We start from the raw sequence: 26,996 nt of genomic DNA on the forward strand, positions 1-26,996 counted from the left end.
AAAGACAGGGAATTGGAGCGAGAAAACATTATTCATCTCCAATTTTACGGAAGAGCCTCAAATCCCAAGTCATACTCTACCGAAGCACCGTCACATTCGAAGACCAAGATGCTCCACAACAAGTCCTTCGTCAAGAAAACCCGAGGTGGCAAAGTCACGAAGGTTCGCTCTTCTTCCTCTCAAACCCTAACCCTACCTCGCTTTTCTTTTCTTTCTTTATAAATAATTTTTGGTTTTCTATGTTTGGGAACAGCAAGTGAGGGAGCACTATCTACGAGATGATATATTCTGCGGTGCTCCATTTTGCACCGTTTGCGATTCTTCTGTTGCTCGTCTTAGTGCTTCTGCTTCCACCATTCTCGTTGTTGACACCAATGTCGTTCTCAACCAGGTCTGCTTCGAGTTAGTTTTACTTTGAATTGTTTGTTATGAAACAACAAAGTGTTTTTTTTTTTTTTTGTGAATTTGGAATACTTCTATCATGACAGATTGATTTGCTGGAGAATCCGGCCATTGATGATGTTGTTGTGTTGTCCATTGTGCTGGAAGAGATTAAGAACAAGAATATAGCTGTTTACAATCGGATAAGAGCTGTATGTAGCAATTTAATGAGGAATTTCTTTGTTTTTTCCAATGAACATCACAGGTAGGTTTATTTATTTTTTGAAGTATTTTTTTTTTTTGATTTACTATTTTCTAGTTATGATGAAATTATGTTATGATAACAATATAGTAGGAAAACAAGAAATTCTATATTACAAAGGAGAACAACGAAAAATCTAAGACTGCAGCACGGCTGCTCAATCTCTTCGCTGCATTTAAAAAAAGTAACTCTATATCCCAAACAAGGTTAGGGGCAGTGAATCAACCTTTAAACTTTTGAGCATTCTGCTGTGCTCCCACCACACGCATCAAATGGCTGCAAAGACTATTTTCTGTCATAAATTTTTTGTTTCTTTGTTTTTTTAAATCCTTTTTTAATGAACCATGAATAACTGCTCCAGGGTAGAAAGACACACCCAGTGTTCCCCGATACTCCTGAAAAGATTATTTTAAAGAAAATTAGCTCCTTGCTGTGCAAAAAATGAGTGATCTACTGTTATGAACTAGAATTGAATATAAGAATTTTATCAGGAGAAAGAGAGGTGTGAGGTCTACAAATGGGCTACAAATCATTTGTATAAACCCTATTAAATACTGCTAGTCAAACAAAAGACTTGAACTTAAAGGTAACTTTGGACTTCGAATGGGTTTGTTGTCAATAAGGAATTTTTGAGTTAAAACTGAAAGAAAGACTCGTAGACCTCACCAGAATAATCCAAGTTCTAAATTAGCCTATCAAGATTGGCTGAGAAATAAATAAGAGTCAAGTAAAACCAAAAGGGATTGTGGTTTTCTAGTTTTTCTATGATTCAAATCTCTTTAAAAATGGAAATGCCAATATAAGGAAAGGCCCCGAGTTTTATAAAAGTAATGAACGCGCAAACCTCTTGTAATTAGTGGAGAGTTTGTATATTTTACTCATTAATTTGCTTCATGTCATGCTGCTAATTATTTCTACTTGTGGATAATGGCATGTGGGTGACCTAAATTTGATTTGATACTGTGTGCCTCTGTTGGCAGGGATACTTATGTTAAGGAAATGAGTGGGGAAACTAAAAATGATAGGAATGATAGAGGTTTGCTTTCCATACGAGCTGTAAATTTATTCTTTATTTATTATATGCTTTCTGGCTCACTTTGATTGTTTTATTCATGAATTGCCAATAGAGATAAAATCGTTTTGAAGTTTAACTTTAGAGTGGTAATGCAGCTATTCGAGTGGCTACTCAGTGGTATCAGAATCATCTCGGTGATGCAGTAAAGGTTTTACTTATAACTAATGATAAAGAGAACAAAAGGAAGGCTAGTGAAGAAGGCATTCATGCAGAAACAGGTAATTTGAACTGTATGATAAATAGCCAGGCGACCAATGTACTTTCAGCTGTGTTTATGAGGAATATTCAAACTAGCAGTTTTGTTCAATGAATTCATCCTAAAAACTTATTAATCAATTTGTCTCTTGTTTCAGTTGAGTCCTATGTCAAGTCTTTGGACCGACCTGATTTACTTGACCTGCTTGTTCGGACTGCATCTGAAGATGTGGACTTGGAACAGATTGAAGATCTCAGACCATCCAAGAGGAAAGTCATCTATTCAGAGGTGTTCAATTAATTTCATTTCTATCTAGTGATTTGTATTGTGTCTGTAGATTTTTGTTAAATTACTATGATGGAGTATTTACATTCTGTTAATATTCAGCATAAGCCAATGTCAGAAATTACATCTGGCTTGCATCGTGGAATATATCATCAAGGGAAACTACGTGTAAACCGTTACAATCCATTCGAAGCATATGTTGGGAGTGAGAGCATTGGTGACGAAATAATTATTCATAGTCGCTCCAACATGAACCGAGCTTTTGATGGTGATATTGTTGCAGTTGAACTTCTGCCTAAGGACCAGTGGCAAGATGAGAAGTCTCTATCTATAGCTGGTGAAGGTATGTTAATTGTTAGACTATTTATACTCTGCTGTAAGGCAGACTTAAAATTGTAAGAATTTATTCTTTTAATTTATCTTATTACTTATTTTTCTTAGAAGAAAAACGTTTAAAACATAACTTAGGTCATCAAGTCCAGGGCTCTTAATTTTCATTCATAAATCTGGACAATGGATTTCATTATTAGATTCTAGAAATCTTGTTTCAAAATTATGTATAGACAGAAAACTAGGCCAATTTCATTTAATTGTCGACCCTAACTATTTATCCATCATGTTCAAAAATTTAAAATTGAGAAACTTTAAAGGAAATATAGTAACAAATCTTTAATTTTAAATTTCAGCAAAAGTAAAAAGGTTTGATGGATAAAGAGATCTACATATGTGGGCATTGGGTAATTTGGAGGGAAAATTGACCTTGTGCTTCGTGATAACTTAGTGTTGGAAATCGACAATCACATAAATCAAACGAAAATAGAGAGAGAGAGAGAGAATAGACACAGTGATTTACTTTGGTTCACTCAATTTAGGCTACGTCCAGCTTGTTTGTTCTATATTCACCTCTCCGCCACTCGTTACAAGTCACTCGGTTTACAAGGAGAATATAAATTGGATTAGAAAACCCTAACAGTAGCTATTCATGGGCTCAAGCCCCAACCCAAACTACCAAGAAAATGATAAATTACAATAAATTAGAGGCCTACAATAGTACCTAGCCTCTACGGGCTTGGGGTGTTGTCCCCCGAACCTTCGCCCGCTCATCTGGGAGCGAGACCCTAGTTTCCTTTCTGCTGACCCCGACAACAAGGGCCCTCATCAACATGCGAAGTATGAGCCATACCCAACACTTAGGACATCCAAACTGTTGAAAATTTCAAAATTCTTTCAATACCGACATTATGTCATTCTAATTCACATGTTGCGTGGCTTAACTTAATGTTATTTTTTTAATTCTAGTATGAGTCAACATCATTCTTACCAGCTGCAAGCATCAGACAACACTGTTATCAGAATCTCATGAATCTGGATTTGATTCATGTATTCGGGGACCTATCTATACAAATCGTGTGCATTGGATGCTGCATGACCCATTTAAAACCCATTTTTTATTTTTTGTAATTTTTTTAAGATATTAGGGGGAAAGTACTGAACTTTCTGTCCATCTCCCTATGAAAAGAAAATCAACCTGAAATACTTTCTCTCTTCCTTTTGTCCCTACTTCAACTAAGAACTCCTGCTTTCTGGTCTGTATTTTTGGTCTGCTGCTCCATCTCGCACCAAGAAACCATACTTTCTTTCATTTCTAGCCTCTTTTTAATGCACCCGAGCTGACTGGCTTGGGTTGGGCTTTTCCATTATTTATTTCTTTATTTAGAAAATTTAATAATTGCTAGTTATTTCCTTTTTGTTATTTTAGATTACGTTTGAGTGTGCGTTGATTGTGTGTTATTTCTTTTGATTGCGCATGATTATAGTTATTTACTTTTTCTGTTATTTTATTTTTGCCTATTTAAGGCTTGGAGAACTCTATTGTTATTTGGTTGTTTTTGGTTAAAGAAAATTAAGAAAAGAGAATAGTATTTTCTCGCAATCTTTGTATTTGTTTTTACTTCTGTTTAGCCAATTGGTCACTGCTTCGGCATTGCTTTTGGTGGCAAGTTTCTATTTTATTTTGTTGTCTCACTACTATAATGTTCTTAAAATTATAGTTTTATCTTTTTGACTATATGACTTCAATTTTGATATATCTTGAAATTTAATTTCAATTTGTTAACTATATAATAAATTATTTTTCTTTAAAATGCTAATATCTAGATGTTTGTAATGTTTTATTATGTTAAAAACTTAAAATATATTTGATAATTTATCTTGATTCATTTGGTTTACGATAATTTTCAATTCACTTCGGAAATTAAGCCTTACATCTCATGATTCCATAAACATGTCAGACAGTAATGTTGCTCATATTATTATTTTGAGCAAAAGAAGAAATGCAAAGGAAAGAGAGGATGAGATGTCCAAGCAAAAAAAATACAATGACATTAATACAACAGAGCTTTTCATTTTTCATTGCCTCTGCATATTCACATGCTCAATAAGCATGGGAACATGCTATTTTGTTTTCTTCTCTTCCCTACTGCATTTAACCCGAGCATGCTTCTTCTTGTGCTTGAAATAGCTCAGTCCGTTTTGTGTACGTGCATGTCTGTGAACATGCTTTTCTATTTAAATTTCTCATCAGGTAATATTATTTGCTTGCAGAGGATGAGGATGATGATGATGATGTTCATCTAGCTCCAAATAGTGCTGATGTTGCACCTAGAACTATTCCTCAGCAAGATTCTCCAGGAGATACAAATGGCGTATCCAGTCGCCCTTTTGGTCGTGTTGTTGGCATTATAAAGAGAAACTGGAATCGGTAAGTTTTTTTTTGGGAATTACTTGGAACATTTTTGTGCTACTTAACAAATTGTCATTCAATTTATTGGAAAGTAATATCTCTTTTTCTTTGTATAGAAGAAACTAATATCACTTTTATCTCCACTAAGTGATACTCTGCAAATTCTTTTGTTTTGTATCATTCTGTGTGTAAACTAGTTAGAAGTGTTAGAAATATGATGAGATAGATCTGAAACTTTATGCACGTGTGCTAAACAAGTAAAATTTCCAATACAAAATATATAAAGTGGAACACACTGAAGTTTGAATAAAGAACGAGAGTAATGTAATTTTAAATTTTTTGATTAGCTTTTGACCATCAAAACTCATGTTTTCTGATGCTAATTACACTTTGTGGGAATAAGTGTGTTCTTTTTAGTATTTTGTGATGCTCAAAACTAAATTTCCCTGTGTTCCATATGATTTTAGGACAAACCCATTTAGCTTGGAAAATGTTAAAATGCAGATAAAGGCCAACATTTTGGAAAAATATTCACTTTTGTCAACATTTGTTAAATATTTTATTTATTTGATAAGATTTTTTCCGTGAGGATGCATTGGGAATGACTTGTGCAAGAAATAATTCCAAAAATATAAACAAAGAAATAAGGGAAAAGAAAAGTGATTTTTCCTTGTCTGAAGAGTTTTTGGCTTATAAGTACTATTCATTGGATGATGAGATTTGTTTTTCTAGCTTAACAACCAAAACACTGAAGCAACTCAAAGTTGAACGAACAATTCTTCTTGGGGTTGATGTAGTCATCTCAATCCTCAACTTTGGCAAATACAGTTAACCCAGAAAGGAAACTATTGGTTCTATTCTTATTCTTGTAATGTTTCCCTCTTTGAAACAACTGACAATGGCAATCAATTAATAGAGGAAACATCTTTTTCCTAAACTGTGATGAAGGTAACCTTCACAAAAATGGATTACATTGCCCTCCTAGTATGTAACACACTTCAAAATCCTTAATCATGAATATTGTTTCATCAACCAATCCTCTGAGTTGGTTTAATTAAAGGCAAGTTGAACTGTAGCCTATAGTTCTTCAGATTTGTTATTAGAGGTTGGGCTGTCTATGCTTATACAAGTTGTGCTTGTTTAATGGAGAAATCCAATTCTTTTCCAGCTGTATTGCCTTTGTTAGTGACCAACTCTCTAAAAAGTATAAGCCGTTAGGTGAAGACTCGTGAATGGTTTTTGTGTCTAACACATCTTCTCTTGTAAGAACCCTTAAGGTTTTGAAGTATGGACGATGCACATTCCCACCTATGCCAATTCAACTTTAATTTAGAAGAATATGACTGGCAAGGATTGAAATCTTGACCATTTGGTTATGGAGTCTATGATACCATTACCGTGACTCTATCAAAGATGGAGCTTTTTTGGGGAAGGCTCATAGAATAATTTTTATATTTAACAGTCTTAACAACTTTATATCTTTATGACTTTATTGGATGCATATAGCATCTTGTTCTCTGTAATATATTTGTGACTGCCACCGTACTTCAATTGTTCATATTGTCAATGCAAGTGTGAAACAGGTAATTTTATAATTACTCTTTACACAATTATGTGGCACATCAGGGACAGGGTCCTATCCTTTCACACTTGAGCTAGCTTTAGGTGTGGCATATAAGGTGAAAACTTAAAGTAAAATGAAAAAGATAATATGACATGTCTTTGAAGATGAAGGTGCACGGAGATTATGTCCTTAAGATGGATTTGCTAAGTACTTCATATTAATTATATTCGTTCTTTGAATGTTAAACCTTGTCAACTGATCAGTATTTTTTGTTTGTTAAAATGTTGATAGATTACCAAAAAAAAATAAAATATTGATAGATAAGGATGGGTCTGTGCATATCATTTTGTAAATGTAGTTCTGTTGTTTCATGATTGATATATTTAAATTGTCTTTGCAGGTATTGTGGATCTTTGGAGCCAATGCCTATGCCAGCAGGGAGTGGTGGTGTTGCCCATGCCTTGTTTGTCTCCAAAGATCGCAGAATTCCCAAGATTCGAATCCAAACCCGCCAGCTTGAGAATCTTTTGGACAAGAGGATTATTGTGAAAGTTGATTCTTGGGATCGTCAATCTCGATATCCATCAGGCCATTATGTAAAAAGTATAGGAAAGATAGGTGATAAAGAAACAGAGAGCGAGGTATGGAATATTGGATTTGCATGCTTATTTTTCTCTTTGAATGGAAATTGGGAAGACAATGATTGGTGGTACTTTATGCTTGTATTCTCTTGTGGTTTTGATGAAGCTGACGCGTATAATATTTTCTAAGAAGTGATTTTTCCCCCTTCTTCATCTCATTGTCTTATGACTTGATAAAAATTTGAGATTTTAAACCTACGAGTTTTGAAAACTAATATAATCATCAATCACTGATGGTGTACCTCGTTACATGCATATGATTTTTGTTGATTACTTCACTTGTTTACATTTTGTTGATGACTTCATTCACTAGAAAGAAAACTGATGGAACCGAAAAATTGAATAACCGGAATTCAAATTAATTTGGGGACTCAGCCCTTTTCAGCAATATTCACAGACTCAAAAACACAGTGACGATCCAATATACTGACTCTAGGACCCAACCAAAATAACAACAAGAGACTCCAGGTAATTACACTAATAACCAGCAAAGATAAAAGATAACCAAAGATACTCCCCTCTACAAGGAACAACCCACCTTGCAGAGCAACCCAGTTCCTTTTTCCTGTTTACACAAATTCCATGCTTCTCCCTTTCCCCCTTTCCCTGCTTATAACAACATAAGCATTGCTGGACTTGGGCTCACTTGTCTTGGCCTATCAATACTCCCCCTCCAAAAGTCATCATGTCCTCAAGGTTAGGGAAGAGATAAGGTAATGTGAAAGAATTTCTGCACAGGTCCCATTGCTTAAAGTTGGCCTTAACCTCTCCAAAGCTGGCTAACCATTCATTCCCCTAAGATAGGATCATCTCCCTTTAAGTGTTTGATTTCCAATTCTGGCAGCCTCCGAAGCAACCCTTTACATGCTCCTTGGTTCTTTATTTTATGACCATCGCCCTCCTTCATTGTATAAGCCTTGGTTTGCTCCACTGTATATGCCATGCTATGCATACTCAAACGAAGAGCCCCATGATACATGCAATAGTTGACAAATGATCCCTCTTTTTGTATAAATCTTGCAACTGAAAATACCATGTCCACTGCAGTTCTATGAGGAACTAGACCTCCAAACTCAGTAAACCAGCCAGTCCGCATCTTTGGTTTGTAAGCCTTATTTGGAGAGAAATAATCACAATAGAAGCCGTTGCAAGTATTAATAACAGGACCAGGAGCATCAACTTGTTTGCTTATGACCCATAGAATCCCAATACCAGGTCCTACAGCAATATGTGCTGCCCACTAAGTGTATGACTTACCAAGAGCACCAATTCATACTCCATAGGTCCATATTCATCTTCAATCTTGTCCTCAATCACGTGCTTGATATTCAGGGATTCCAGCGCCACCGCTCCATCCACCACCATCTCCGCTGTCAGCTGTCTGTATCACGCATTGCATTTGTCTCCGTTGCTGCGGCCTCCCCCCGAACCACCATGCGTGGATCCTTGCCCCTCTCCATTCTTAGCAGTGGCTTGATCTAGGGTAGAATTTAATTCATTGGGCCTCGTTTGCAGCCTAATTGTTCTGTTATACGCATTTGGGTTAGGTCCACTAATGTTAGTGCTTTGAGCACTTTGTGTTGCAAAGCCCACACCCCCAACTCCCTCGCCACTAGGATTTCTAGTCCGAGTTGTCAAAGCAGGCCTGGTATGTGAGCCCAATGTTGACCCATTTGATACTGACCTTTTTCGTTCCCTTATAGTTGCTACTTCCTCTTCGTTTCTTTCTTCTGTTTCTTTTTCTTCTATTTTTTCTGCATCTTCTTCTTCCTTGTCTTGTTCGACTCTTTTTTCTTCTTTCGCTTCTTTTGTCTCTTTGATCCTCGATGCTTGGGTCGTCGTTGGAGTCTGATTAGCGAACATGAGAAGACAGATTTGTGCCCTTATTTTCTCCCTTAAAGCCTTGAGCTCTACTCTCCTATTTTCTCCTCTTGTGGTTTAGATCCATTTCTATCTACACGATTTAGGAACTCTTGAACGGTTTCTCGAAGCTGACGAAAGGCATTCTCAACTCCACTCATTCTTTCTTCCAATAACTGCGTGCACATCTCAACCTTCTTTAATCTGTTTTCCATTTTTTTTTTGTAAGGACCAGAAGCACCTCCGGGATCGAAGATGCTCTGATACCAAATTGATGGAACCGAAACATTGAAGAACTGAAATTCATATTAATTTGGGAACTCAACCTTTTTCAGCAATAATCACAGACTCTCAAACACAGTGACTATCCAATATACTGACTCTATGACCCAACCAAAATAACAACAACAAGAGACTCAAGGTTATTACGCTAGTAATTACACTAATAACCAACAAAGATAAATGATAAAAGATAACCAAAGATACTACCCTCTGCAAGGAACAACCCACCTTGCAGAGCAACCCAATTCCTTTTTCCTGTTTACACAAATTCCATGCCTCTCCCTCATTCCTTTTACCCTGCTTATAACCATATAAGCATTGCTGGACTTACACCCACTTGTCTTGGCCCATCAAAAACGAAATTGAAAACTCCTTCCATACATGAAACGAAGCATTAATATTGTTAGATAAATATAATATAAAAAACCATTTATGTGGTCTTCACCTAACAACTCAAAGTTGTTGGGTTGAATTGGTTTTTTTTATGGTATCAGAGTCTACATGACCAAGTGGGCACAAATTCAATCCTCATCATCTCCATTCTATTAATAAATAATTAAATATTATGGAGTTTCATAGCATAGGTAGGTAGATTTGTGCATAGCCCAATAGGCTCGTGTGAGGGGACGTGTTAGAGAAGTATAATATAAAATTATGAATGTGGTTTTCACTTGGCTGCTTGAGTTATTGAGTTGAATTAATTATTTACAAATACTTTAACATAATTAAGATTGAATAATTGTGTGTCTAATACGAGCGCTCAAGGAATATATTTATATAAACAAGTACATAAACTAATCTATCATATACAAGATGTGGGACTATTCTGTTGTATACACAGTACTACTTTAATATACTATTCTAACACTCCCCCTCAAGCTGGTGCGTATATATTGTGAGCACCCGGCTTGTTACAAATGTATTCAACCTGAGGACCTCTCTAAGAGACTTAGTGAAGACATCCGCGAGTTGATCCTTGGAGTTGTCTAATGCCGTTTTGATTTCTCCTTACTGAATCTTTTCTTGAATGAAGTGACCATCGATTTCTATATGTTTGGTTCTCTCATGAAATAAGTGATTAGATGATATATGTAGTGCAACTTGATTGTCACAAATGAGTGTCATGGACTGTTTTTATTCACAAAGATTGAGCTCTCGAATCATCTGCTTTAACCACATTAGTTGGTAGGTGGCAACTCCCATTGCACGATACTCAGCCTCTGCAATGGATCGGGCGACAACAGTTTGTTTCTTACTTTTTCAAAATATTAGGTTTCCTCCAAAGACGATACAATAACCTAAAGTAGAGCGTCTATCCGAGGGTGGTCCTACCCAAGGGCATCTGAACAACCACAAATTTCTGTATGTGCCTGATTTGAATATAATAAGCCTTTCCTTGGTGATCTTTTGATGTAGCGGAGGATATTCACAACAACATCACAAGGAGAATCACAAGAGATGTCTGGCCTAGTCATAGTGAGATAATTGAGTTTCCCAATCAACCTTCGATAATATCCAGGATCAGATAATGGCTCCTCCCTGTCCAGGCAATAATTTGATATTAGGATCCATGGGTGTATCAACAGGCTTACACCCCAACATACCAGTCTCCTCTAGGATATTCAAGGCATATTTCCTTTGACAGATAGAAATGCCCTGTCTAGACTGTGCTAGTTCAATTCCTAAGAAGTAACGAAGCTTACCAAGATCCTTTGTCTAAAATTGACTGAACCAATATTGTTTTAGTTGGTCAATACCAGCTTGATCACTTCCAGTGAGAATGATTTTATCGACATAGATTAACAGATATATGCACTTTTCACACTTTTCAAGATATATGCACCTATAAAACACAAAATGATCAACCTCACTACGGATTAAGCCAAAAGCCTGAACGACAGAACTGAAATGGTTGAACCATGCCCGAGGAGACTGCTTGAGGCGATATAAGGACTTACGAAGTCTACACACCATCCCAGACTCCCCCTGAACAACAAAGCCAGGTGGTTGCTCCATGTAAACCTCTTCCTGTAAATCACCATGAAGAAAAGCATATTTAATGCTATGATTGAAATAGCGCCGCTTTAGCCCGCATTAGCGCTTCAGTTGCGTGTTGCGGCACCCAACTGCTATTTTTGCACCGCGACGAGACAGTTTCTGGTAGCGGTCAGTAGCGGCCGGTTGCGGCGGTGGCGGACTGCAGCTCTTGCGGCGCTATCGCGCCGCTACAGGGAAAGGAAGAGAAGTTACAGACATTCAGGGGAGAAAAAGAAACGTAAAAAGCATGGGTGGCAGCATTTTGTAAATTTGAGTATCATTTAAGGATATAATAGGAAAAGGCCAGAATAAGTGAGGGGTAAAATAAATATTTTATTGAAAAAGCCAGCGTCTTTTTTTTGGGTAACGTTATCACCTTCCTTTTTCTTCATTGATTTTGCTGCCAGCTTTTGGGTAATGTGTCCGTAGCAGTGCTTGGTTTGATAAAATTTAATAATGCCACCAAATACATAATTAAAAAAAAGGAAATAGTGGGAAGAAGTCAAGAGAAAAAAAAGTTGTAGGTGATGCTGCAGCTACTGTTCAGATTCTTTGGAACTGAGTTTTGATGGCTCCTTCTCCTAGTTCACTGCATCATTACCCCTATTCTCCTCTTTCCTATTTTTATTTATAATCATAATAACAATAATTTCAAGTCCCATTGTTTTTCTATCCACCAATTCACATTTTAATCAAATATATTTATTTTTAATAATCAAGATTTATATTATATACTTTAAATAAATTATAATTTGCATGATCTTCTAATGTAATATAAAAATAATTTGTTACCGTAATATCTATATATATATAATTAAATTTTTACATTTTATATTAAGATAGGAAATTACAAAATTATTATTGTTGATTTATTCATTAATATTTAGAATTCTCTCACATAAAATAAATCATACTAAATGATATATGAGATAATTGATCTTTTGAAGTAATAAGAATGACCTTAAAAAAAATGTGTTTGGCTGTATTGTTATTAATTTAGTTACTTTCATTGAATTAATATGTTGGTTCCTTTATGTTCCTTGAATCCTTGTTGTGAATGTGTAGTATTATATTTTGCATTCCTCATTTCCTTCTATTTTGGGTGATTTCTTATCTTATAGAATTTATATAGTATTTATATATGTGGTATAATTTATTATAAGTAAATATGGACTTCACAGTAGCGGCTTTACCGCTTCCCGCTATAGCGTTTTGGGGGTCGGCCGCTACTGTTCGTTACCCGCTATTTAAAACTATGATTTAATGTCCAGTTGAAGGAGTGGACAGTGAAGAACAGCAACGAGGGCAATAAACATGCGAACAAACGCTATCTTAGTGACATGAGAGAATATGTCACTATAGTCAAGGCAAAAAATCTGAGTAAAGCCCTTGGCAACTAAGCCTTGCGACGGTCAACATGGCCATCGGGTCCAACCTTGACAGTAAAGATCTATCGACAACTAACAATAAACTTCCCCGGAGAAGCAAGATTAAGATTCCAAGTGCTATTAGAATGAAGAGCGGTCATCTCATCAAGCACCGCTTGGCGCCACCCTGGATGGGAAAGTGCTTCACTTGTGGTCTTAGGAATAGAAACAGAAGAAAGACTAGAAACAAAGGTGAAATGAGGAATAAAAAGACGGTCATAGCTCAAATAAGTATAAGGAGGATAGGGTTACGAGTAGTATATGTTGAGATATATAAAACCATTAATGTAGCCTCACCCAACAGCTTAAGCTTTTAGGTTGAATTGGTTCTTTACATGGTATCAGAGCCTCGGTGTACCGGGTTCTATCTTCATTGCCCTCCACTTTCTTTCTAGTAGAATTTCTTTCTTCGCACAGGTAAGTGAGCCTGTGCATCGTCCACTCTTCAAGCCCAGTCGGCTCTCGTGTGAGGGGGCGTGTTGAGATATATAAAATCATTAATGTAGCCTCACCCAACAACTCAAGCTTTTAGGTTGAATTGGTTCTTTACAGTATGTATATCTTTTCTTTGCGCAATGAGAAGAACCTCTGGTGAAGGATTTGGAGGGGAAAGGAGAAGGCGATGAGTCAGCCCGGGTCATTTCTATAGGAGGCACAATCTGACGACGTTGATAAGTGAGAAAACGGCGGTCCTCAGGGATGGAGGCAAGTGGTCGTTCTCTGGGATAGAGTCACCTGCAACTGGTAAAGATATGTTAAGAAAAGGAACAGGAAGAACTTGATCAACTTGTGACAACTGAAATGGGATAGAATGAAAGGGTTGTTGATCAAGAAAAGTGATATAAGCGGAAACAATATAACGCTTAAGATAAAGAGAATAACAACATCCTTTTTGAAGACGAGAAACCAAGAAAAATACACTTAAAGGCTTTGGATGTTAACTTGTCCTTACCAAGAGTGAGAAAATGAACAAAACAGGTACAACCAAAGGTATGCAGGGATAGAGGATGAACAAAACAGGTAAAACCAAAGACATTGTTAAGCATAGAGGAAGGCATGCGGTTGATGAAAAAACAAAAGGCCAGTACTGCATCTGCCCAGAAGTGTAGAGGAACATGCATGTGAATAAGAAGAGTCCGGGCAGTTTCAATGAGATGTCTGTTTTTATGTTCAGCCACCCCATTTTGTTGTGAAGTGTGAGGACAAGTAGTTTGGTGTAAAGTACCTTGTGTGACCATTAAATTAGAAAAGTTGAAATAAACATATTCCTTAGCGTTATCACTACGTAAAATATGAATAAGAGGCACCAAATTGAGTATGAACCTCAGCAGAAAACTTTTAATAAATGGAGAATAACTCAGAACGATTTTTCGTTAAATAAATCCATGTATAAAGGGAATAATCATAAGTAAAAGTAACAAAATACCAAAAACCTAAAATAGACAAAGTATGACTTGGACCCCAAATATCTGAATGAATAAGAGAAAAAAGAGCATTAGCTAGTTTATTGACTCGACTGGCAAAGGAGGAGCGTGTGTACTTCCCTTGCTGACTCGACATACAATCTAAAGACCAAAGACCAGATAAAAGAGGAACCATCTTCTGCAATTTTGAAAGACTTGGATGACCGAAGCGATTGTGGAGATTCTGTGAGAGAGCATACCACTGAAGGACGAGGCACAACTAGATTCACGACACACTCTAATCGTCTTCCCCGTACCCGGATCCTGCACAGAAACAAAATGGTTAGCGAAGGTAATAATGCAAGTAAGGGAGTGGATCAATTTACTAACAAAAATTAAGTTATAAGGGATGCCAGGAATGTTATAGGCAGATGTGAAGGTCAAAGAAGAGGTCGGACGAGCTTGTCCAATCCCATGAACAGTGGCTTTAGTGCCATCAGTAAGGGTAAAGGAAGGTAAATGATAAGTAAGAGATGTAAAAGAGTTCTTTATTATCACAAAGGTGATCGGTAGTACCTGAGTCGAATATTCAAGGACCAAGTGATGTAGAATGAGAAACACAAGCAACAGGATTACCAGTATCTGAAGCAGAAGGCTGAAACCGAGGAGAAGCTTTATCGTGAAGAGTCTAGAGTCCTGCATAGTCTGCAGGGGGAGAGAGAGACTGAATTGGATGAAGCAGTATTTGACTGAGCTATATTCACAACATGAGAGGGTCGCAGATGAGGATACTTCGTGTAACAATGCTCCTCATGATGATCAAGTTGCTGACAATAACTACAACGAGGTTGCTCACCACGTCCACCTCGGCCACGACCACTGTTTCCGCGAGAGTCAGTACGACAAACAAGAGCAGTGGAATCCACAACAGAAGATGAATCAGGCGCAGACACTGGTTTTTGTTGAGATTCAAAAGGCGCTAGTAAGTCAGTGATAAATCAGGATCCCCACTAATCAAGATAGTGTCGCAGACACTATCATACTCCTTGGGAAGACCAAAAAGAGTGGCAACCATAAAAAGGCACTCCACCTGTTTTCTATATGCAGAAGCATCAGTAGGGTAAGGCAACATATCCAAGTATGCCTGCATCAAATATTGACTTTGCCAATGTATGTCTCTATCTAAATGTCAGATGATTTGCGCAAATCCATGAATTGAGAAATGATAGAATAGAGCTGCTGAATATCATTAGTGTAGAGGTTTTTAGCTTCCCACACTTCATAGCATGTTTGAAAAGAATAGAAAACGTCAATAATGATTGGATCAATAGACGACCAAAGAATACTCAGAAGCTAGTTGTCAATCCTTTCCCAATCAGATTTTTCTTCCTTAGGAAAAACATTAGATTGAACTGTGAGATGTCACCCATTCCCCTGTCTAAAGAACTAGATGCGAACAAAAGTGGTCCAATTCTTGAAGTTACAGAAGCCTTCAGTTTGGAGGAAGTAATGGGTTCAACATTAGTGGAGATGATACTCGAAGAACTTTTGGCAGCAGGAGGAGGAGAATTGACCTCCGAGTGAACAAGAGATGATGCTGCCATTATGAATGCCATAAAAACTTGCAAAATAGAATCAAACCGATAGCCAAACAAGAGTCCCACGAAGAAACAAGAGCAGATTTGGAAGGAGGAGACAAAACCGAGCAGTACTTTCCTGGAACGACCAAAAAAAGACGCTAGAACAGTGTTTCCGGCGATGAACAGTAAACTGGCGACACGAACAGTAACTCCGGTGGTGAACAATAACTCCGTTATTGAACACTGCTTCTGACAGTTGCAAGCCGGAGGGATGCATGACAAGGAAGGAGAGAACACCTAAGCTGTGGGCTTAGGGTTTTAGCAGCGGAAGTGAAAGTTCCTAGAACAAAGAGCTCTGGTACCTACTTAAGATTGAATAATTGTGTGTCTAATAAGAGCACACAGGAAATATATTTATATAAACAAGTGCAGAAACTAATCTATCATATACAAGATGTGAGATTATTCTATTATGTACACAGTACTATTTTATCATACTATTCTAACAAAGATATTTGCCATACTGTTATATGATAGTACTTACCGGATACTGCACATTTTGTAGACACCATTAGATAATACTATCTTGCATCCTATAATTTTATTTTTGAATTTTTTTCTGCCAATATGGGTTTTATATCTTAATAATTTGATAAATGCTAGCTTTTATCATGTTTGCAATGACTAATGCTGAATACAAAAACTCAATTCTTCCTTTCCCTTCCCTCTAGTTATTGACCCGTTTATTATTATTTATTTAAAAAGTGTTATATGAGGGCAAGCCTGGAGCAGTTGTAAAACTAATCCTTTGTGGCTGAAAAGTCACTATTTCATATAGAGAAAATAGCTTCTTTTGAAAAATGTAAGGTAATAAGGGTGCGTACAAGGATTTTTTCACCTCTACTTTCACAAGTTGGGGTTTCATGGCGAGTTGTTTGTGTTTATTTTGTTGGTAATTTGTTGTGATGGTTTTATGTTTTGTTGATGTTTTTGCAATTATTATTATTATTGTTATTATTATTATTATTATTTATTGCATCTTGTACCCGAATTCAGCTTTTTTACCAAATGTCATATCCCTGTGTCGTGCCAATGCTGTATCTGATACCTATACTCGTATTCATGCATCTTAGAATACTTGCTAATATATTTTCATGCATCTAATGCGGCACATATGCAACTATTCGATATGACATCTCTTTTCCCATTGTACAACTTAGGTGGTTTTGATGGAAAATGATATAAATTCAAGGCCATTCTCTTCAGAAGTGTTAGCATGCTTGCCACCATTGCCATGGTCTGTCTCTTCTCAAGATTTAGCTAATCCAATTAGGCAGGATTTGCGTCATTTGCATGTCTTCAGTGTGGACCCTCCAGGTATGGGTTTTATTTATTTTTCCATTTTTATTTCCAATGGGTGAATTATAACTGTATCATCTGTTACTGAAAATTATAATATTTGATCATATTAACTAATTTTAACTATCACAGTTTTCTATACTCATAAAGTTGTTGATGAAAAGTTCAGGGATTAGTTATTCATAGAAACTTATTCTAAGCATTAAATTGGTATATGTTAGAGATCAACAGAACAATTGAGAAAATTATGGGAAGTAATACCTCAAGAACTGTATATTGATATAAACCAACGATAACAGTATTTCAGCAAAGGAAAATTACATTAACAGTATCAGTATACTCTACTCCTATGGAAATGGCAATTGCAGTAATGAAAAATACCGAAAGAATAAGAAAAGATAATGTGAGACAATTCTAGAGGTCTCACTCTCTCCCAATTCCAAAAGGGCCCAATGACTACTATGATTCCAGATATCCCCTACAAGCACCCACTCCTCTATATTTAACCAATTCCTCCGTAACTAACTTGCTCTCCCATGCTTCCATTCTGTTTTGCTGAGTCAATCATATTGCTTTCCCTAAATTGCTGTTAGAGTGGTAATAGTATCGTATCAATACTCCACCCTAAAAACTCACCTTGTCCTCAAGGTGAGGTTTATCCCCCAAGAACCTTCCACCTGGATCCCATTTCTTGAATTGTAGAACCCCGTCAAGATGATCGGCATAATCCCGCCGCGAATTTGCCTGGTACTTCACGTCAGAACGTGGAATAAGTATCGCCCATCGTAACAGTAACTCGAGGACCGCCCAGGTCAACCTACCTGGGTCAAATTCATGGTTCAGCCTGTAAAACACGCAGACAACTTGGCGATCTGGGCATAAAACCTATGACGCCCAAGTAAAACGCCAAGATAAGTTACGATGTTGACTCGACAACCGCCCAGGGAAACCTATGACGACCAAGTAAAACGCCCAAGATAACTTGGCATCAAGCTACGCTTGCTACCAAGCTGTGGGGCTTCTGTTCTGGATAACCCAACCCCTAAGAAGCCCAATAAACCCTTTCCCCTAAAAGGGCCCAACCATGTGGGGCAGCCTAATGGTGGAGGTCCAATGACCCCCCACTTGTACATGTCAGCCCTACCAGCATCGACCAAGCGCTGGTCCCTAGGCGGCTCGCATTCCTAAGCGAGACACTAAAATGCCTCTCCTAGGAACCCCAACCCTTTGTAAGTCGCCCCAGTTACCATTACAGGTAAACGCCCCTCTGTCCCATGCTGCCACCGCCAGAAGCAGGTACTGTATCACTGCCTACTCCTGCTATGGGAGCTAATCATAGCAGGCCCCAAGGAGCGTTGACCTCCAGAAGAGGATCCCTCAACGGATCAGCACATAGGACCTCTATAAATACCACTCCCTCCACACATAGAAAGGATCGATTTATGTATTGTTGATATGCCCATTTGTATTTAGTCTCATTATTGCTCATTATCTGCCATTGATATTAACTGACCAAACCCTTGGAACATTGCCTATTAGCCAGGTCTTTACCTTGGCTGAAGGTATTATCCATATATTGATATTACCCTATCAGGGTACACAGTGGGCTTACTGATTCCATTAATACAACTCTGTCTCCCCCTAACCATTTCGTCCAATCGCCGGATGATTTCTGCCATTCCCCTTTCGTTAGCGTCCATCCTTAATAGAACTTCTTCGTGTCGAGCATCATTAGCGTCAAGCCTTTGAATCACTTCGTCCTGACAATCATAGTTCCTGCGCAGCCTTTCTTCCACAACCTTCATTCTGGTTTCCATGCTTCTTGTCGCTACCATGCCCACAGAGCTCCTAGATCGGAGCTCTGATAACATTTGTTAGAGATCAACAGAACAATTGAGAAAATTATAGGAAGTAATACCTCAAGAACTGTATATTGATATAAACCAGCGATAACAATATTTCAGCAAAGGAAAATTACATTAACAATATCAGTATACTATACTCCTATGGAAATGACAATTATAGTAATGAAAAATACCAAAAGAGTAAGAAAAGATAATGTGAGACAATTCTAGAGGTCTCGCTCTCTCCCAATCCCAAAAGGGCCCAATGACTACTATGATTCCAGATATCCCCTACAAGCTCCCCCCTCTATATTTAACCATTTCCTCTGTAACTAACTTGCTCTGCGATGCTTCCATTCTGTTTTGCTGAGTCAGCCATATTGCTTTCCCTAAATTGCCCTTAGAGTGGTAATAGTATCGTATCAGTATAACAATCTGATAATTTTCAAATGGAAAAAAAAAATATGATGAAAATTTTAATATTTACAGTTTCAGCATGCCCTTAAATAATGTAATCTTTAAGTACAATTGAGGGGCTTGCCTTGACCTTGGAATGGGGCAGCCTGCCCCCCTCCCCTAAACTCTCTTTTACCAAAAAACTGAAATAATAATTTATTTATTTATTCTAAAACTGACTAATGTTCATATTTAAAAGATAATGAAAAGTTGGATCAGCAAGGGGAATATAATGTCGTAATGATGATAAACAAAAAGATTTTATAACAAGTATAGAAAAGCATGTCAAGGAGATTTAACTGAAATAAGTAAGATGATCATGTAAGCTATGTCATAGGATATTAAGAAGCAATAGGTGAGAAAACCAAGTAAGATAGAGCAGAAGAAAGAAGGATGTGGTTCTGCACTTACTTTCATTTTATAAGAGACTACAAAACCAATATTACCATAACTGGTACCTTTTTCCGATGATAATTTTTTTAATCTTGGATGGGCCAACTTGTCACACAATCAGAATGAAGTGGTTATATGACTACTGCTTACGGAAAAAGGACACAGTGAAATAATAAAGAACCATTTAAAGTAGCTGCTTTAATTTGATTTAGAAGAGAACATGGTGTAAAGATGTTGTTGTATTTATGTTGCTTCTTGCATGTAGACTGCAAGGATATCGATGATGCACTACACTGTTATGCTCTTCCAAATGGAAACTTTGAAGTTGGAGTTCGTATCCTTTATCTGAGGACATTTATTTTACTGATGATGCTATGTATCGATAGGCTATATGTATTCAAATTAGCATCTTGGATTACTATAATTGGACGTATTTTATGATTTCATCATTTATGTGCGCACGTACTTTAGTTTGGCATAAATTTGGATGCCCTTGTTGGCAAATTTAACTAGCATATCTGCTTGTCTATTTTGTTTTTAGTGTCCTTTCAAAATATGATAAATATAAATGCTTTCTTTAGGATGCTTGAATTGTATACTGTGAATGCAATATGATACTGCTTTGCTGGCCAAAATTTTAGAATATTTGATTGTTACTCGCATGTGTTATTTTTTTTTTCTGATTAGAATCTCCGTGTCCTAAGTGTGGTAAGAAGTTATCAAATAATATACCTTAGAACTTGCATGCCTTAGCAATATATTAATATCCATCCTCTTCAACAGCCAGGCTTCGTTAGTTCTACTGCCCTTTTCCTTTTACTTTGGCACCCCTATCTTGCCTGGTTTATACTATTTAATTCCTCTATGTGGTTCATCTTTAACAAGTTTCTCAGATATTGCTGATGTGACAAATTTTGTGCATCCTGGCACTCCACTTGATAAAGAGGCTGCGCAAAGGGGTACATCTGTCTACCTTGTTGAGCGGCGGATAGACATGCTTCCAAAACCTCTTACGGAGGGTAAAGTCATTTGACCTTCTTTTTACCCTTTAGGTGTATTGTATGCTGAAAAAAAGTACATTGCTGTGGTTATAGCAATTTTTCTGCCATCATTGATAAACCTTAATCTGGCAGACATATGTTCTCTTCGATCTGATGTGGAAAGGCTAGCATTCTCTGTCATCTGGGTAATGTGCAATCTCATATTTTTACCACAATTACACTTATTGCAATTTACATATTCTTTACATGCATGTGCATTAGTATTGGATGGAGTTTATTATTGATTTGAAAACTTTTAAACATTCTACACACAATCACTGATGTCAACCATCAAGCTCATCTACAAACTTGCAACGGCCACATGGCTGGTTTTCCTTCTTCAATGTTTTGTTTAACACTCTAAAATTTAGATTCACAAGTGCTACTGCACTGTGCCACCATTGTTACCTCCACCATTTCTGTGTCCTGAACTGTGTTGCTTTTTATTACTATTATTACTTTTATTCCAAGCTGCTGCCATTACCAGCTTAACCATCGAGACTACTTATTATCCTTGTTACTACTGTTGCTACCATGTGATATATCACATCGACAGAGCCTTCATGTAGCAATTTTCATTTTTTTTTCTTTTCTTTTATGATGACTTTTTCTTTTAAATGAATCGGGACAATATTCATTAAACAAAGTATAGAGCAGGCATCACACACCTTTACACAATACAATCAACAATATTATGTACCAGCTGAGGAACAGTGTCTTTGGAAATATGTAAGGTTAAAGTTGCGTATGAGGATTGTTCTTATCCCACCATTACTAGTCGGGGTTTATTAGGGAGTGGTTTTAAACAATAGCAGAAAGAAAACAACCTTAGCATAAGAAGTGGCAAGCTCTCCATGAAATAAACTCATCTTACAATGCTTTCCCTTGTATGTCAACTTTTACGTTAATCTCTGTTCATACTATGCACTTTACAACCAGTAGGAGACACCAATTTAGAATGTATAACAGCTATAGCTTTAGATAAAGCATGTTCCACAGTGCAGAAGCTTGTCCGGTAACATAGTGTAGATAAGTACTTTCCAAGCTAGGTAAATAATGTATTTTGTTATTTGCAACCATTATTATTTGTTGTCAGTTGTTGCTATGGGTCAGTCAAAAGGCATAACCTCTCCTTGGACAATAATGTGTTACAACCCAGAACCAGTCAAACAGAATTGAAAGGTCACAATATGGAATTGTATTACTTTGATCAAATCAAATAATCCCAGCCAACCATACAAGACATGTTTCGGTACTTCCATTTACACGGATAGCAGATGAGAAATGAAGATGAGAACCAAAGTGGAAAGGTAAGCTGAACACGAATAGCAACAACCTAGAAGAATTAGAGCTCTTCCGAAGGCCCATGATCTTAATTCCCTAAAGATGCCTAAGACATTCCTCCCTATCCTTCTTATAATCCTCTTCCCTAGATAGCCGAATCCCACTCTCCCATTGATGTCCCCGGGAACGTGTGACTTAGTTATGAAAGTGTTGAACCCTGGTGGTTGCAACCATGATACGCCCTAGTGATGTTTGGTATCATAACATAATGCATGTCCAAATCTCACAAAGGTGTATCACCACCATTTTGGCTATGCATTATGTAATATATATATATATATATATATATATATATATATATATATATATATATAGGATTAATTTGCATTAGTGTAAGTCTAATGAGTCTTACACCTGTTGTTAATTGTTGATTCTACTTGTATCTAGTGGCTCGCGTGACTAATAAATTAGAGCCATCAAATGTAAGTGGGATCAATAGCTAATAATGAGTGTAGGACTTACACTCATGTAAGTTGATCATTCCCCATGTATGTGTGTGTATGTGTATATAGAGAGAGGCAGAATCATTTTGCTCAGTGTATCTTATACTCTCATTTATTACTTATATGTAATGGCTCTAATTTATTACTTATGTGAACAATTGTATACAAGTGCATCGACGACTAAGTGTTAAAACTATTTTTTTCTTATATTGGTGTAAGTTACACTTTCAAATTTCTATCTTAGTTGTTTATCTCACTTGCATCTAACGATTCACTTGACTAATAAATTAGAGCCATTGGATGCAAGTGGCAACAACTAATATTTTGTATAAGAATAACAAGTCTTATAAGTGTTAATTTCACTTATATCTAATGACTTTAATTTATTAGTCTCATGAACCGTTAGATATTAGTGGGATTAACTGCTAAGATTGAGTGTAACACTTAGACCTTTATAAATTGATCATGCCTTATATATATATATACATATATATACATATATATATATATATCCCACACTCCAAAGTGTCGTGGTGTATGTTTTTTGCTGATGATATTGTGCTTATTGATGAGACCAAAGACGGTGTTAATAGGAAACTTGAATTGTGGAGAAGCACTTTGGAGTCTAAAGGTTTCACGTTAAGCCGGAGCAAGGCTGAGTATATGAAGTGTGAGTTTTTTCTACTAAGAGATGGAAATTAAGACCCCGTGCATCTACTTGGTCAAGAGGTACCCAAGAAAGATGCTTTTAGATACCTAGGATCAATTTTACAAAAAGGTGGTGAGATTGATGAAGATGTAAATCATAGAATCAGAGCAGGATGGATGAAATGGCGGAGTGCATCTGAGTTTTTGTGTGACCGCAAAATTCCCCTTAAGCTAAAAAGGAAATTCTATAGAACAACAGTAAGGCCTGCAATGTTATATGGAGCTGAATGTTGGCCAGCACATAGACAACACGAGCATAAAATGAGAGTAGCAAAAATGAGAATGTTAAGGTGGATGTGTGGTTATACGAGGATGGATAAGATAAGAAATGAAGATATTCGACGAAAGGTAGGAGTAGTACCGATAACTGAAAACATGAGGGAGCATAGATTGAGGTGGTTTGGGCACGTAATGAGACAGCCCCTGAATGCTCCTGTAAGAACAAAAGTTTGTTACCAAGAGCTCGACACAAAGAGAGGTGGAGGTAGACCGAAACTTACATGGGGAAAAGGTAGTTAAACAAGACTTTATGGAGTGAGATATAGATTGGCGGACAGTGTGTCTTATGACGGAATAGAGAAAAGCTATAAGCAGGGTGAAAGGTTAAACCCGTTGTTATTCCTATGTTCCAGATAATCCCTTTTTAGTCTTTTTCCTCTTCAATCCCCCTCACTTTCTTTTCCCCTTCTTGTCTTTTATCTTATTTCCCCCTTCCCCAATTTTTATTGTTATTTTTATTTATTTATTTTATTCTATTGTTATTTTTTTTATTTTATATGTTCTGGATGAACATTAATCTGGATTCTCTCTGTGTAGTTAATGTCTGCTCTTATCTTAACCCTTAGACTATATATAGGTGTAGCCTTGGAACGGTTACCTGTGTCATGGGATTGGTGGTTACCATCGTGACATCGTGGCAGGCCCACTTAAAACTCCCTTACTGAAAGTGCTGGCTGACTCAACTGACTGCTACTCCAGTACGCGCAGTCGTTAAGGACATGCTTACTCGCCTATTCCTGGTTCCGAGTATCTCACTTGTACAAGCCCGTCTAGCTCGCTGTGTTAACCCGGAACATTAAGCCCCCAAGCTCGGAGTTAAATGGGTTTTTTGCTCCGAGTTTAACTCCCAAAGTTTCCCTTTTTCGTTAAGTCCTGTACCTTTCCCTTATATTTGTATCCTTATTAAATACTCTTTGCTTATTCAGCTTCCAATCGCCACTTGTCGCTTTGTGATTGCCTTGATTTTCGAAAGGACTTGACATCTGAAACGACTCATCCTGCTACTCATCATTATTTTTTGAAATTCGAAAACGTCGGTTGCTCATTACCCCTATATCAGCGTTTGGGTTTTCATTGCATTTCACCCTTTTCCTTCTTCTTCTTCGTTACGATACTTCGCCTTTCTTGCTCTTCTTTCTGATATTTCTTCCTTGCTGCTTCATTGTTCTTCCTTGTGGATCTTGCTATTACTCTTTTGTCACCTGGTTGAAGCCTTCGTCCCTCACACCAGTAAGTTCCTCTCTTTCCTTTACAGCGTAGTTAACTTATGGTATTATGTGTGCTTATTTATGCTTATTACGGTACATCCATTTCTTTAACCACATGTTGTCGAAAACTTACCGTCTTATCCTGTATCTGTTTCCTTTATTCCACCTTGTTCTGATCTTTATCTCTTCCTTTCTTTGATTTTCTTTAACCACCCTGGCATGTTCTGGAGGGGTTAATCATCTATCGTAACCCACACATTTTACGTTATATACCTTTTAATTTGCCTTATATTTTCTAAAATAGATTTTATTGGTACCTTTCCGTTCAGGCCATGACGAGGAATCGTCCTTACCGTTCGCTTCCCTTATCACGCTTCGCATTACCCTCTACTGTTGAAGGTTTAGAATGGGTTGAAGAAGAAGCTCTAGGGCTTCGCTCCTCTTATGAAAACCAACCGAGTTCTCTTCATACCCTTACAAACTGTGCCTCTATTTCGTGACTCAATTATCACTTCTTTCCGAGTTGAAGTACCCGGAGAAGAAGAACGTATTTGTTCACCTTCTGGGCAAGGTGAGAATTCTTTCTTCTTTGTCTACAAATGTTTATTTTCTGAGCTCTTCATATCCTTACCTTTTTCCGAGTTCCAAGTGGACGTCCTGAATCACTTGCAAGTCGCCCCCTCTCAACTACATCCTAACAGTTGGTGTTTTCTAAATACCTTCGAGATAATTTGTCGCTCGTTTGGGTTCTCCTATTCGTTTCGGGTCTTTTTCTGCCTTTTTGCTGTGTTCCGAAATGCTGTGGATAAACGATGTACTCGTCATAGCTGGGTTTCTTTAAAGGCTCGACCCGGGTTACGTTGGTGTTCTATATATGAAGATAACTGGAAAATTTTTAAGGAAGAATACTTCAAAATCTGTATTCCTGAAGCTCTTCCTGCCACTCCTTCTGCCTCTTCTTCTTCTTCTCAACCTTCCTCACCCTCTGCTTTCTTTTTGGGTCAGCACGGAGCTTCGCGCTTTCCTCTTAGTTGGAACCGTCTTCATTACACCACTCCTGCCAAGGCATTCTTGACGAATTCACTGAATTTGAACCTCGAAGAAACTGAAACTTACACTTGGTTCACCAAGCTTGCCTCCGAATTAGCTAAGGAAAATATTTCCCTCATTCCTCGGTCTATTCTAACTTATAAAGACTCTTCTGAGTGGGTTTGCAAAAAATTAAGTAAGTAACTTAAATAGTTTTGATATGTTTTTGTTTTTTTTTTTGAATATTACGTTTAACCTCAAATCTATTTTCTTTGTATCTGTGATTCTCAGATAAAGTCATGAACCCTTCCTTTTTTGCCCGCCAAAAGCAAAAGGCTACTCGTTCTCCAATGCCGGCTACGTCTGCTACCAGTTCTATCCCGGACAATACTGTTATAATGGATGTGGAGGCCCCCATTGATTCTAGCGAGCTCCTTCGAAGGAAACGAGTTCGCATTAACGAACCTAGTCCAGACTCTTATGTTGAAAAGTCTTCAACACCTCCTACTTCTGTCATTGCTACTCCTCGCGCGGAACCCCCTTTTATGAAAAAATTGAAACATTGTTTTACTCCCGGGCTCCGTGACAAATGGGACAAGTTCTCTTTAGATCAACTTATGGCCAAATTTGCTGACATCCGAGATCACTCCCTCCGAGAAGCGCACTATTATGAAATGGCACTTCTCGCCTTGGCTGAACGTCAACAACTTCTGACTGATCTGAAAGAGTCTCAACTCTTAAAGGAGAAGTTACAAATAGAACCGACGCAGCTCCTTCAAAAGGTCGAAGCTGTCGAGTTTGTTGCTCAAGGCTTCCAAATTAAACTCAAAGAAAGCGAAGAATCTCATAAGAAAAGCAATGAAGAACTTGCTACTCTAAAAAAGGAACATCAAGTGTTAACTGAGAAAAACCAGGTGTTGACAAAAAATTATGAGAATGCTGACCTCCGGGTAGCTGAGTTAGAGTTAGAAGTGGATACTCTGAAGAAAAGTGTCCAGTCTTTACAACAAGCTGCTGAAGACATGGATTCCAAATATGTTGACTTCGGTCATCAAATTCGTGGCTGGGTTGTGGATCAGGTGAAATTTTTCCATCCAGACTCTCCCTTGCCTCATTTGAACAAAATAGAAACTTTCAACTTCATTGATAATGACTGA

General features: G+C 37.4%; 1 protein-coding gene across 1 annotated transcript; it reads left to right on the forward strand.

Moving 5' to 3' along the window:
• On the forward strand, window positions 1–26,996 carry LOC133315817 (exosome complex exonuclease RRP44 homolog A-like). The gene is made up of 15 exons (XM_061517486.1): window positions 1–162; window positions 254–391; window positions 489–646; window positions 1,624–1,679; window positions 1,814–1,936; window positions 2,072–2,202; window positions 2,302–2,542; window positions 4,804–4,960; window positions 6,907–7,147; window positions 16,957–17,113; window positions 20,054–20,122; window positions 20,682–20,807; window positions 20,922–20,974; window positions 25,711–26,035; window positions 26,131–26,996. Exons 1-15 carry the CDS (start codon window positions 109–111, stop codon window positions 26,994–26,996), a joined length of 2,895 nt encoding a protein of 964 aa, XP_061373470.1. The 5' UTR covers window positions 1–108.

The sequence above is a fragment of the Gastrolobium bilobum genome, unplaced genomic scaffold, assembly GCF_033153095.1.
Source record: "Gastrolobium bilobum isolate Gb01-03AN ecotype WA unplaced genomic scaffold, APGP_CSIRO_Gbil_v1 utg6604, whole genome shotgun sequence".
Classification (NCBI taxonomy): domain Eukaryota; kingdom Viridiplantae; phylum Streptophyta; class Magnoliopsida; order Fabales; family Fabaceae; genus Gastrolobium; species Gastrolobium bilobum.